The sequence below is a fragment of the Chiroxiphia lanceolata genome, chromosome Z (assembly GCF_009829145.1).
Source record: "Chiroxiphia lanceolata isolate bChiLan1 chromosome Z, bChiLan1.pri, whole genome shotgun sequence".
NCBI lineage: Eukaryota > Metazoa > Chordata > Aves > Passeriformes > Pipridae > Chiroxiphia > Chiroxiphia lanceolata.
This window is the reverse complement of record NC_045671.1, coordinates 66,390,652-66,404,380: the sequence shown is the minus strand read 5'-3', so window position 1 is coordinate 66,404,380 and position 13,729 is coordinate 66,390,652. Positions and strand designations below refer to the sequence as shown.

The 13,729-nt window shown below is 44.2% G+C and overlaps 1 protein-coding gene across 1 annotated transcript in view; it reads left to right on the top strand.

Moving 5' to 3' along the window:
• The window catches only part of DGKQ (diacylglycerol kinase theta), a 104,301-nt gene that overhangs the window by 5,229 nt on the left and 85,343 nt on the right, over window positions 1–13,729 (top strand). The window contains exons 2-3 of the mRNA XM_032676713.1: window positions 10,445–10,587; window positions 11,926–12,361. Coding sequence (XP_032532604.1) covers window positions 10,445–10,587; window positions 11,926–12,361 — 579 coding nt within the window. The remainder of the gene's footprint in view (window positions 1–10,444; window positions 10,588–11,925; window positions 12,362–13,729) is intronic.

Genomic DNA, 13,729 nt, shown 5'->3' with positions numbered 1-13,729 from the left:
TGCTGCATCTCCCTCTTTAATTAGATGATTGTGCATCCTCTAAAGGAAATTATGTGGTTGGCATATTTTAACAAATATATTATAATTTTCTTCCAGTCTTAGCACTGATTTACTTAATTTTCTATTTTAAAATAAGTCTTCACACAATTACCGTAATGTTTATTGAATTTCAATTTCAGTAGCAAAACAGAGATTTCAGTTCTGCCATCTACTGGTTAAACGGGGTTAAGCGGAGGCGCGGTATCATTCGCTACTAGTAAGAGGGCACTGACCTGGGGGCTCGGATCCTGATCTTGCTCCTGAATAGAAATTCACACTGTCAAGGAACAGTACAGTTCTCTTGCAGAATAAAAGCACTTGTTTGACTCTGACAGAGGAACTGAAGAAAAGGTACTTGAGGATGGGATTATGTACCTTGTCTGAGACAAGCAAAACTGTTGTCACTTGACTGTCCTCACCGTGCCTTCAATGCCAGGCTACATAGTGCTTTTGGAGAATTTCTTCCAAAGTGAGTAATCTTTGGCCAGTTGCTGTAATCTCTTATGGTTGCTGTGCTGAGCATTAGAAAGACAAACTGTTCACATCATAGAAGTGTAAGGAATGTTCTTGTCCCTTTCGACGTTGTATAACTTGCAGTAAATGCAGAAGTTTTGGATGACCACCAGTGTATTTATCTGCATATTTGGAATGGTGTAGACAACTTTAACCCGGACTAGATCCCTGGGAATGCTCACCTGAAAACAACCCGTATTCCAAATATTCTTTAAACCTTTTGTGTATCTGCAATGTATAATAATCTTAGTTAACCTGGACCTGTACTGTTCACAGTTTGTATTGCAATTGCACTAGCACTCCCTTACTGAGCTCAGGACTCTGACAGAAAATGTTACTCATCTTATACAGCTGAAAAAGGATGAAAGGGGAGAAAATAATGCAGAAAGTTGGTAGAAAAAACAAACTCTGGAGCCCAGGCTGCTCTACCATCTACCATGTGGCTAGTCCAAGGTACCTGCTTTCACTTTGCTGCTGTACCTGCCTAAAGAACTTGCACACAGTCACTAACCCCCACCTGAGAGGGATCTGTTTCCTACTACATGCTCTCTGCATGCATTTGGTGACTTGTAAATGTAACAGCCTCAAGCATTTGTACAGCACTACCCTTACATTCCCTCTACTGTTCTGTTTAATATCTTTATCAGTTCTGTTTAATATCTTTATTGATGATCTGGTGAGGGGATTGAGTGTACCATTTTGCAGATGACACCAAGTTTGGGGGGCATGTTGATCTGCTGAAAGGCAGGAGGGCTCTGCAGAGGGACCTGGACAGGCTGGAGAGTTGGGCTCATTCCAACAGGATGAGGTTCAACAAGGCCAAGTGTCGGGTCCTGCACTTTGGCCACAATAACCACCTGCAGTGCTACAGGCTGGGGACAGAGTGGCTGGAGAGCAGCCAGGCAGAAAGGGACCTGGGAGTCTGGATTGACAGGAAGCTGAACATGACCCAGCAGTGTGCCCAGGTGGCCAAGAAGGCCAATGGCATCCTGGCCTGGACCAGGAACAGTGTGGCCAACAGGTCCAGGGAAGTGATTCTTCCCCTGTACTCAACGCTGGTGAGGCCACACCTGGAGTGCTGTGTCCAGCTCTGGGCTCCTCAGTTCAGGAAGGACATTGAGGGGCTGGAGCAGGTCCACAGAAGAGCAACAAGGCTGGTGAAGGGACTGGAGCACAAGTCCTATGAGGAGAGGCTGAGGGAGCTGGGGCTGTTCAGCCTGGAGAAGAGGAGGCTCAGGGGAGACCTCATCACTCTCTACAACTCCCTGACAGGAGGTTGTGGCCACATGGGCATTGGTCTCTTCTCTCAGGCAACCAGCTGTAGGACAAGAGGGCATGGTCTTAAAGCAGTGCCTGGGGAGGTTTAGGTTGGATATTAGGAAGAAATTTTTTACAGAGAGAGTAATCAGCCATTGGAATGGGCTGCTCAGGGAAGTGGTGGATTCACCGTCCCTGGAGGTTTTCAAGATGAGACTGGATGTGGCACTCAGTGCCATGGTCTGGTAACCACAGTGGAGTTGGATCAAGGGTTGGACTTGATGATCTCAGAGGTCTTTTTCTACCTGGTTGATTCTATGATTCTATGACTAGTAATCATTTGTAGTTGCCCTGACATTTGGAACTTGGTTTACCCACTTCTCATGGGCCCTGTTCCAATAGGTTCTCTCCCTTCTAAGAAGTAAAGTGATGATGAATTTCTTTTTTATAGCTCACAATTCAGGAGTTACTCCACTTAAATAGCAGGGAGAAACAATAACATTTTGCTTTACATTTTTGCTGCAATGAAGGTACAACTTCACATTCAAAGTTCTCTGTAATGATGTGTGCATCATGGGTTAGGACAGCTGGTATTTCAGAATATCTTACAAGGACTGCATAATTTTGCACATTTAACCAAAGTGATGTGCTGTTTCTGCAAGCTAACGAAAGCATACAAACTTGAAAAATCCTGTGCCTTTTCCCTTTAAGAAGCAGTAATTTTCAGGCATCAGTTAATCCCAAAGTCAGGGAGAAGAGGGAACCTTTGTGACCTACCTTTAGCAAGGCAGCTGAAATCAGTGCAGTCTCTAATCTCAAAGGCTGTCTTAATCTGGGTTGGTAGAGGCCTAGATACTTCATTAGTTGTGTCCTTCTTCACCTCCATACTAGCCATAAACTAAGGAGAAGTCTCATAGTAATTAATTCAACAAATATTGACTATTTTTGCATCAGCTGAAAACTCAAAGTCTATAGTTCAACTTGATAAGATCCACACTGTTGTAGCTACTTTGCTTTTAGAGGAGCTGTTGTGACTTACACCAGCCAAGGCATACTGTCACTTTTCCCTTTTACAGACTGCTCAGATGATGTTTTACCTTGCAGTGAGGGACTTATTGCACAAAATTATGTACAAAACTTACCGTAAACCTCTGAGCACCCGGGTTTGAGGACAGTGTTCTTCTTCCTGTATCTCTGATTCCTGATTTCTGATCAGAAAAAACATCCAGATGTGTCTTACTAACTTAGCAAAGGCTCTGCATTTGTATATGACCTCTGGAGTCCCTGTGGATAATAATAGTACTAAAATGGAGCAGTAAAGTCTTGCTCTAATAACAAATAAAAGCTACCACATTAATAATGAAAGACACAAGGACAGCAGCAGGGAGTATTTCACTTTCCTTAGGTGTCATTCATCTGTGTGCTGACACCTTGTGCTGATGTTCAATTCAATGCTTATTTAGGCCTTATTTGCCAAATACGATTTTTACCCTTGGACAACTCATTCATTCATAATAGAAGATTGTGCCAAACTCTTTTTTCCAGAACTGAGAGGAAAGTGGAGCCAGATTCAGTGCAGGAGCTAAGAGCAAACGCTCATTATTCTTTCCTGCTTCCTACTTATATGGAGATGGAGGAGGAGAAGAAAGCATCTGAAAATAAATCTCACTGATCTCTCTAAAGTATGAGAAATGATAGAAAAACTTGTTTTCAACCTGAAATTCTTAACTTTCCAGGATTTCATTCTCTCCTGTGATTATCCATTTACATATTCATGCCAGAAGAACTGCTGATGAAATAATTTCTTCAAAGAGTGTAAATTGACACCCATATGAAAAGAAAACATTTAATCATAGCCATAAAAAGCATCTAGCACATTATAGAAAGCATTAAAAAACACGCTTCTTGGAAAGAATTCCATAGTTTATACTGCCTATACCTGTATGTTTTGCTCAAAGAGTGAAGATGCAGAGAAAAGCATCAGAAATTCCTTTGCTCCACCCTAATGGTAGACTATGTTTGTCCATAATACTTTGCTTATCTTTATGCCTGAACATGACTGATTACCTGTTTTTAACTACTTTTCAATGAAAAATCGGATATTGCCTATTTTTCAAAAAATGTTTGTACTCATACTTTGCTTTCTGATTTCTCAATTTTCCTGCAGCAAGTTAACATGCTAAATAAAAACAGCAGTCGCAATTTAAGAATATAACACTTAATTTCTTCCAAGGCTGCCACTGGCCAAACCAAAGCAGATCACTTATGATATGGCACAGTCAGGATGGATGTTTCCCTGACATATTTTCCTGCTTCTGAGGGCAGATAGTAAATGTATCCCTGCCTCCTAATGAAAGTCAGAGCACAGAGCTAAATTACACGTCACATCAGGTACTGCAATACTATTTCTGTTTTAAAAAGTTGTCTTTTTTTGCCTCTTTGCAAGTGGTTCAAACCATTCTATACAACTAAGCCTGCAGTAGGATCTACTTCAGTAGTTGCACCAACCAACAGGGCTCACACTGAACACGAGGATAACACAGTGAAGGAGACAGAGGTTGGTGTGGTTTTTTACCCTGTTTCTTAGCACAACATTTAGATGCCATGAGAATGGGTAATCCTCTACTACTGCTCTATGTGCAAATAGTACCTCCATTGTTAATCTCTGTTTCAGTGAACAGACTGCCTCATTCACCGCAGACCTTAATCAAAAGCAGTGATTGTGTCAAGAGAAAGCTATCCAATGGGACTTATTGTGAAACATTAATTTGTATGTTATGAGGCTCTCAATGCTTCATTTCCATCAGTGAAATCTCATCCACTTTTTTTTTATGCAGTTCAGCACTCCAGTGCTTAGACTTCCATGATGCCAGTGATCTATGGTGGGAATCTGCATGGTTCATGGCTTTTCTGCCCTGTAACCAGCCTGCAGATGGGTCCCCAGGTTTAGGCTGTGCAGAAAAGCTCTCAGCTACTCTCCCAGGAATTGCTTCCAGGCCCATCACAGCCTTGGTGCTGGAGGTGCTGGTGCCTGTCCCCAGGTAGTAATGCACTGGTGCAGAATTGCTGTTAACCTAGCAGTGGACTACTTTTTGAAGTTGGGTGTTCATTTCCTCTGGTCTGTAGGGTATTTAAAGACATCAGCCTATGCAGGGATAAGGGTCACTGCCACATTGCCTTCCCTGCCTGGCCTGCTGTTGTTCGAGCTATTGGCTGCCCTGCACACCTTTAAAGTTTCTATCCACAATGGCCTGCTTGTCTCACCCAGTTACATCACAAGGCTCACAAGCAGATTTTTAATTGTTTTACTTGCAGCATGGATTGGAGAACTCACCTTCTTTCCGACATCTTGAATTGAGTTACACATTGTAAAGTTTTGTCTGCGTAACAGGGTGATAGAGCAGGTCAGCAGCCCTCCTGGGAGAAAGCAGGGAATTGCTTTAGTACCGAAGCTGGATACAACTTTGAGGTTCCCCCTGCTCTGAACTCCAGAGTCCTCTCCTATCCTGCGTTATTCAATGGAATAGACACCTGCAAAACCAGTGCTTTCAGCACCACTCACAGGATGTATCTTTTCATGAATCAACAGAATCCACCTTAGCTACAAACTTTACTACAGAGTAGAAGGAGGAAGTGTAATGTTAACCAGGGGGAGCAAATAGGGACTTAGCACTTAACAGATCATTTTTTTATTGTTCACATATGCTTCTACTCCTGCTTCTGTTTTCCTTATTTTGAAACACAGTAGATCCAAGCCAGTGGTTTCCTGGTCAGGGGGTGTTTGTTTCCGTCCAGCTGTACCAGAGGACAGTAGTGTTCAAGCTGGTGCAGGGGAGCTGGCCCAGCAGTCCCATAACACCAAAGGGACACAGACATACTGCTGAAGACTGTGCAGGACAGCTGAAGCCAGCATGATAGCATGCCCCTTAGCACCAGCCCAAATGCTGCTCCGGAAGAAGATGGGAGGCCCTCCAGGTCTGAGGTTATATGGAGTGCCTGTCTGTCTTCCCAGGGTGATACTGGCCTCATCCAGGGGAGGTGGAGGTTTGGCTGAGGTGCAGGGCTGCCTGCTGTGGAAGCTGTGGGGAGGGGGTCAGCACAGCACACACCATCAGAGAAGATGTGTGGGGAATCTCGGCTGGGCCGGGACCCCTGGTATGGAACAAGAAACTGGCTGAGAATGGAGGCCCTGGTCCTGACAACGTACTGATGCATCCTGAGAGAGCAGAGGAGCAGCAGGAGAGAGCTGTCCCCTGGGAACAGGGAACACTGTCTCATGAGAATGAGGACTTGTTTTGAACAGAGTGACTGAGAAACATATAAACATCAAAGGACAACAGGGACAGGTGCACAGAAATGTTGTGAGAAACTAGGACTGAGAAAGTCCAGAGAAAGTCCAGCTAAAATCTACCTATTAGCTGTGAGAATTGTAGTTTGTGTATTCAAGCTGACCTATCTGTGTGATATACGTGTACAGAAAGAGCTGTATTTAAGAGGCTGTAAATTGCAGCTCGCGGCTGCTGCTGCCTCCTTTTTTCTTCTCCAATAAACTTTCTTGCTGAATATTACATGTCGTAGTCCATCCCAACAATGACAAAGATGGGCAGGAGAACAACAGGATTGCTCCAAAGAGGTAGCTGTGCAGAGGTGAGTACTGGAGCCCTATGCTGTGGTGGCAGGTCCATATGCTCTGAATGAGTGAGAGCGTTTCGGTTTGGGCAGCACCGACAAGCAGGTCCAACCAAAATCAGCCCCGGTGCGTAAACCTAGAGAACTATGACGGGCCATTATCTTCTCAGGAACCAAGGAACCTAGGCCACAGCTTATCAGGAGGTGACAGAATCAGCCTGAGCTGGGACTAGACAAAATTACAACTCCTCTGGCTGTACTCCTGCACCTAGGCAAGTTGACTACAAATCCATCTCATTACACTATAGACATCTGTAGCCCCACCCTGAGGCCATTGAGCTCTCCTATACAGCTATTTTTTAATTATACTACTATTTAATTATCATTTAATAGCTGTTTAATTCTAATTTTATAATCATCAATAAACCCCTTAAACTTCATGAAGATGAATTCTTGAAAGAATTCATCTGCAACAGCTGCTTAAGAAGTGGGATGGCTAAAGGGTAAGCTTGAGTTTGTAGTAGGCAGGGACTCCCAAGGTGGGAAGGTTAGGAGCTTGTGATTCCTGACAAGAGGAGAATGGCTCCTCTTGCTCATGCAGGTATGAACTGAGGACACTCAGGTGCAACACTCTGAAAACAGTTAAATGGAAACGAGCTCAGTCAGGAAAGGCATCTGAGCCTGAAACATATCCTCTCATGAGGACAGAGTGAGTGATGGTGGATGCAGACTCTGCTTTCACTGACCACAGTTGCTGTCTCAAAAGGTTTGCTGTTTGCTGGGACCCTTAGTCTGAGATGCCCTCAGACCATCACCTCCTGTCAGCCATGTGGGCACCAGTGACACAGCCAAAGGAGTGTCTCACGTGTGACCACATCGTTCTGGAGTCTAGCACAGGTGGTGTTTCCTTATATTCTTGCTGGTGAAGGAGTACATTTATCCTATGGACTGACAGGTTCTATCAGACATAAAGAGAAATAAGGCTATATATAAATATGTGTATTTATGTATATACATGTGTGTGTGTGTATATATATAGGAAAGAAATTATATATATATATATAAATGGTGTTTCATATACTGGGTGTCTGATACATGATTAGAGTGTAGAATCAGAAGCTGCTATGTGGTTCTAACAATATCAGACTTGGACATTTTATTTTCAGTTTGCACAACCCTTACCAAACCTTAACAAAAATCTGTAACATGTGGATGTTTCTGCATATTTTGCAGTTCAAAATGCACTAAGCTACTCTATTCACAAGAATTGCTTACGTGTTCCCTACGTCCAGGGAAAAAACATGATCAAATAAATTAAACTAAGAATCCTTTACAATAAATAAAACAAACCATAGTTGGTTTTCTGTTTGGCTGGTTGGTTGTTTTTTTTTCTCCCAGAGAAGTGATTCCTTAATTCTGAGCAAATCTCTTATGCTCTTTGTCAGAAATTTATTTGTTCTAAAATGTAAGAGCTGGAAATAAGCTATTAAATGTTAAAATCAGTGTATTTGAAGCACAAATAGCTTGCCTGTCATATCATCATAGTTGCCAGCTGATTGGACATAAAACTTCAGCCTCTTGACTTCACTATCTTGTTACATAGTTTTCTTTACTTTCAGGTCTGATAAGGCTTATTATTTACAAATCTCACTTTTGCTAGCAGAACGAGAGAAGCTCCTGTGATAGCAAGAAGTGTAAATGCTAAAATATTATATAAGTTCAGCAGTTATGTCTGCCCGTGATAAATTTCTCTACCTTTTTGTTAAATATTTACTAGTGCTGACTATAATGATTTTGGTAAAATAAAGATATATTACTCGCTGTGGTCTCTGTAGGGTTGTTTTTTTTCCCCACAGGAGATGGATGAATTTAAATTGGAGCATTCTCTTCTTGTACCCATGTGAAAAGTGGGTATATATTTGATATATAAACATTAATATGTAAATTTTTTTTAGATTGTGTAGTCTAATGTGTTCTATATTATACCTTTTATCTAAAAATGTGCAATCTCTTAATCAGGATAAATAAAGAAATAAATAAAACGCTGAAAGACACACCAGCTATCTTACTGCATAACTTGGAACTGAGCCAGAACTTTGTGTCAGCTTTCCATATAGAGCTTTTGCTTCTCTTAGTCAGGGGCAGTTGTTGGTGCCTTTAACTAACAAGTCTGTACTTGATTTATTTCTAGTGTGATCAGAACAGCTGTCGTAAAGAATTTTTTTTTTCAGGAAGTAAAACTACTACGAAGCAAAAAAGAAAACGTACTAGGTACCTCCCTATACTTTTTTGTAGTGTAGGTATAAAATGTTGAATTTGTCTTTTGTTTTCCATTGCAGACAAAGAGTGCACAAATGTGATCTAACATTCTCCTTATCTCTTCAGTTGTGAGATTTTTTTGGGGAAAAAAAAAAGGTATCTTATTTAAATGAAGATCAGGATTTGCTTTGTTTTCAGACATCACCAACTTGGAGAGGTAAAAAAGCTACAAATCTGAAACTTCTCTTGCCTATGAAGCTGATACTTCATGAGCCACTTAATTTCATGAGCCAATACATTATCTCTCAATTACCAAATACTGATGTGGACAAGGGAAGGGCTACAGATGTCATTTATCTGGACTTCTTTAAAGCCTTTGACATGGTCCCCCACAATATCCTTCTTGCTAAGTTGGAGAGAGATGGATTTGATGGGTAGGCTGTTAGATGGATAAGAAATTGATGGCATCCAGAGGGTAGTGGTCAACAGCTCAGAGTCCCAATGGATATCAGTGACAAGTGCTGTCCCTCATGGGTTCATATTGGGACGACTGTTATTTAATATCTTCATTAATGACACAGATGAAGGAATTGAGTGCACTGTCAGCAAGTTTGCAGATGACACCAAGCTGAGTGGTGCAGGTGACACACCTGAAGGACAGGATGGCACCCAAAGGGACCTGGATAAGCTTGAGAAGTGGGCCCATGGCAATCTCATGACGTTCAACAAGACCAAGTTCAAGGTGCTGCACCTGGTTTGGGGCAACTAACGCTACCAGCACAGGCTGGGGGAAGGAGGGATTGAGAGCAGCCCTGCCAGGCAGGAGTTGGAGATGCTGGTGGATGAGAGGCTGGACATGAGCTAGCCATGTGCACTTGCAGCCCAGAAAGCCAGTTGTATCCTGGGCTGCATCAAAAGCAGCATGGCCAGCAGGGTGAGGGAGGGGCCTTTTTACTCTGCTTTGGTGAGACCTCACCTGGAACACTCTGGGGTCCAGCTCTGAGGTCCTCAGCACAGGAAGGACATTGACCTGTTGGAGCAAGTCCAGAGGAGATCACCAAGCTGATTAAAGGGATGGAGCACCTCTCCTCTGAGGACAGGCTGAGAGAATTGGGATTGTCCAACCTGGAGAAGAGAAGGCTCCCAGGTGACCTAAATGCAGCCTTCAAGTACCTGAAAGGATCCTACAAGAAAGCTGGAGAGGGACTTTTACAAGGGCACGTAGTTATAAGTCAAGGGGGAATGACTTCAAACTGAAAGAGAGTAGATTTAGATTAGATATTAGGAAGAAATTCTTTACTGTGAGGGCGGTGAGGCACTGCAACAGGTTGCCCAGAGAAGTTGTGGATGTCCCATCCCTGGAAGTGCTCATGGTCAGGTTGGATGGGGTTTTGAGCAATCTAGTCTAATGAAAGGTGTCTCTGCCCATGGCAGACACAGTCAGATGATCTTTAAGGTACCTCCCAACCCAAACCAGTCTTTGATTCTACGATATCATTCATCTCTCCTGCCTGTTCAGGTCCCTCTGCATAAAAGTGTAATGACTGTTCCCCCAGCCTGGTGTCATGTTCAAACCTGCTCTCCATCATCTTCTTTATGTTCTTGATAAAGGTGCTCAATGCAACAGGTCCCAGGAGAGACTCCTGTAGTACTCCTCCTATTATGGGCCTCCAGGCAGAGCTCGAGTGTGACCCACTAACCCCTACCTGCTGTGCTCAACCATCTAACCAGTTTTTTACCCATATAGTTGTCCACCCATGCTGGACCATAGCGTTCCGGTTTGGGTACATGCGTATTGTGGGACACCAAGTCACAAACCTTGCTGAAGTCAGGGTTCCACTGGTGTCCCCTCCTACACAGATTTATCCATTTGTCATGGAAAGCAATCAGGTTGGTCAGGCATCACTGACTGCTGGCAAATCCCTTACTGGCTCCTCCTCCTCATCTTCTCCTCCGTGTGCCCAGAAATGTTCCAAGAGGCCTTGCACTATGACCTTTACAAAGACCAAAGCAAGGCTGAGTTTGTGGAAGATGGGACCTATCATTAAGGGCTTTGGCTCATTCATTTCGAAGGTGGCAAACACCTTCAAAGGTTTCACACTGCTTCCCTCTTCCCTATTCTCTTGTATATCTGGGACTTGATAAATCTCTAAAGTATCTTGGGTATGTTTTCTAAACCATGTTTTTAGGAGCAATTAGAAATATTTCAAAGCTTTTGTATCTAATTGCTCACTCTTTCTTCAACCATAAAAGGTCATGTTACGCTTTTTTTGGTCACTTAAGTTGTTTCTATTGTTTCTCCTTGAGAAGGTCAAATCCTCCTGATCATAAATACATTCATATTAACAATGTGGAAAGGAGATGAAAAATAAGAGAAGGAGGAATTAGAAGAAGTTTTAGAAGGACTTCACTGCTGGTCTACAGGACAACAGGATGGTTTATTACACCTTTCACCAAAATACAAATAAATCAGAGCCAAGAATGAAAATTTTAACTACTCTTTTCTTGCCTTCATGGCTTAATGAATGTATCTGGATGTGTTTCAGATTGTCAAAAGAGATTGTCAAAAGCTGAGATCAAGGACCAAGTCAGACGAGCAGAGACATGGACAGCATACATCTATACACACAAAATCCAAAGGCATAGCCTCCTTTTTTGTCCCAACCTACTCCATCTGTCTAATGTAATAACATTCAAAGAAACAAGCATTCTGTACACTAGAGACAGAGAAACATCCGGGCCTGTAAATGCTTTCCAAACTAACAACAAGAAGTGAACATAAAGGACAAAACCCCCTATGTTTCAGAGGAAGGAGACTGCTCACCAGAACCCCTTATGTCTTTTCATAAAGGCAGAGATGTTGAGTTTAGAAGGCAAACCCTATGGCAAATCATCTTCTCCCAGTGTAGCATCAGAAATCCTGACGTGGAGCTTTGTGTGCTCTAAAACAGTACGAGGATGGGGTAGCAAAACTCTCCAGTTTAATGTTGTGGTAAGACACTGGAGGTCTCACCTCTGAGTCCAGAGGAGAGCAACGGAGGGTTTGGAGCACAGGTCTCATGAGGAGCAGCTGAGGGAGCCGGGGTTGTTTAGCCTGGAGAAAGGGAGGTTCGGGGGGTGCCTTTCACTCACTGCAACTACGCGAAAGGAGGTGAGGGTCGGCCTCTTCTCCCAGGCAATTAGCCACAGCCTCAAGCTGTGCCAGGGCATTTTGAGTTCGGACATCAGGAGGAGTTCCTCCGCAGAAAGGGTGGCCAGACTGCTGAACGGGCTGCCCGGGGAGGCGGCGCCCGAGCAGGGAGCGGACGCGGCTCTGAGGGCGCGGCCGCCAGGGGGCAGCGCGGCGCCGCCCGCCCGGGCGCTGCCGCGACACCGGCACCGCCCCCGCCCGCCCCCGCGAGCGGCCGGGGCGGAAGCGCGGGCAGCGCCGGTGCCGCGCGGACCGGGCGGGCGGCGGGGATGGCGGACGGGGCGCGCTCGCTGCGCGGCGGCGGCGGCGGGGGCAGCCCGGCCTCCAGCCCGGTGCTGGGCGGGCGGGGCCGCGCCGCGGCGGGGGGCAGCAGCCCGCCGGGCCACGGGTTCCGCAGGGTTACCCTGACCAAGCCCACCTTCTGCCACTACTGCACCGACTTCATCTGGGGGCTGGCCGGCTACCAGTGCGAGGGTAAGGGGCTGCCGGCGCGCCGCGGGGGTCGGGCGGGACCGGCTGGGGACGCGTCCGGGGCCAGGTGTGGGGGGGAGGAAAAAAAAAAAATGACTGAAAATACTGCTAATGAAAACTCTAATAATAATGACTAGCAACAAACTGTATAACACTAAAATATACTAACAAAGCATGATAATTAAAACCAATCCAAAAATGTAATACTGAAATGCGGTGCTGAAGTGTAATACTGAAATACGTTAATAAAATATGATGCTAAAATACAGTCCAAAATATAATAATGAAATCAACACATTCTACAAAAAAAATTTCTAACAGTAGTAATAAAAATTTTAATAGCAATAGTAGTAAATCGCAGAAATCAAGTCCAGAAACAACAACAATACTGAAAATTCTACTCCTGTTAGCAAGTGATAAGATTTAGTTCTAACAGTAGTAAGTCTAGCAATAATAATTTTAATAATTATAATAAATAATTACAACCCTGGTAATGATGATAATAAAAGTTCTAACAATAATAATAAAAAGTCGGAGGTGTGGCACTGCTCACTCTTTTGTGGTGACCTCTGGTGTTTGCCATGATCCAGCAGTGCCACGGCCCATCCTGTGATGATGGACCTGCTGTGAGCCACCAACCACCTCAGCAGTTCACAGTGGATCCATCCCAGGCGTGCCCCTAGCTGCAGAAATGCCTGATGGCATGGAGGAGCTGAGACCAGTGTGGAGTTTGAACCTTTTAAACCTCGTCTGACACCAGGGAGGGGAGTAGGAATCACTAGCTCTCCTTGTCCACCTGCATGACCTCAGCTGAGGTTCTTGAAGGTGACAAAATCATGGCTCGTTCTGATGCAGCAAAATCGAGTGGTGTCATAGGGACAAGAGGGGATCTCTGTGTCCCTCTTTAAAGAAAAACAAAAACCCAAACCAACCAACCAAAAAAAGACCCAAACAAAACCAAAACGGCACCCTCATGTGTTCATGAGCCTATGCAGCCCAGCTGGCTTGGGTTGCAGCTCCAAAACCACATCTGAAAGAGTGGGGTTGTACATGAGCCTCATTGTTTGGGTGGGTATCATACAAGGCTGTAGGTGTAGAACGAGTACCTTGCAGTTCTTGATATATCTCCTGCCTTTGTCATTGCTGTGGGTAAAGAGGGTGCGCAGTTAAGTTGGGTGGAAGTAGTTTCTGTGTGGTGCAAAGCAAGTCCTGGAAGAATGGTTTAATATTTGCTTAAAACTTTTCCAAGGGATGTGTTGTTCTGACTGCATAGCAGAAAGTCACTGCTTGCCCTCATTAGCCAAAAAGCCCCAAACTCAAGTGAAAATTTCTTACATTGGGAAAATGCACAAAGCCGGTCTTCTGTGGTCT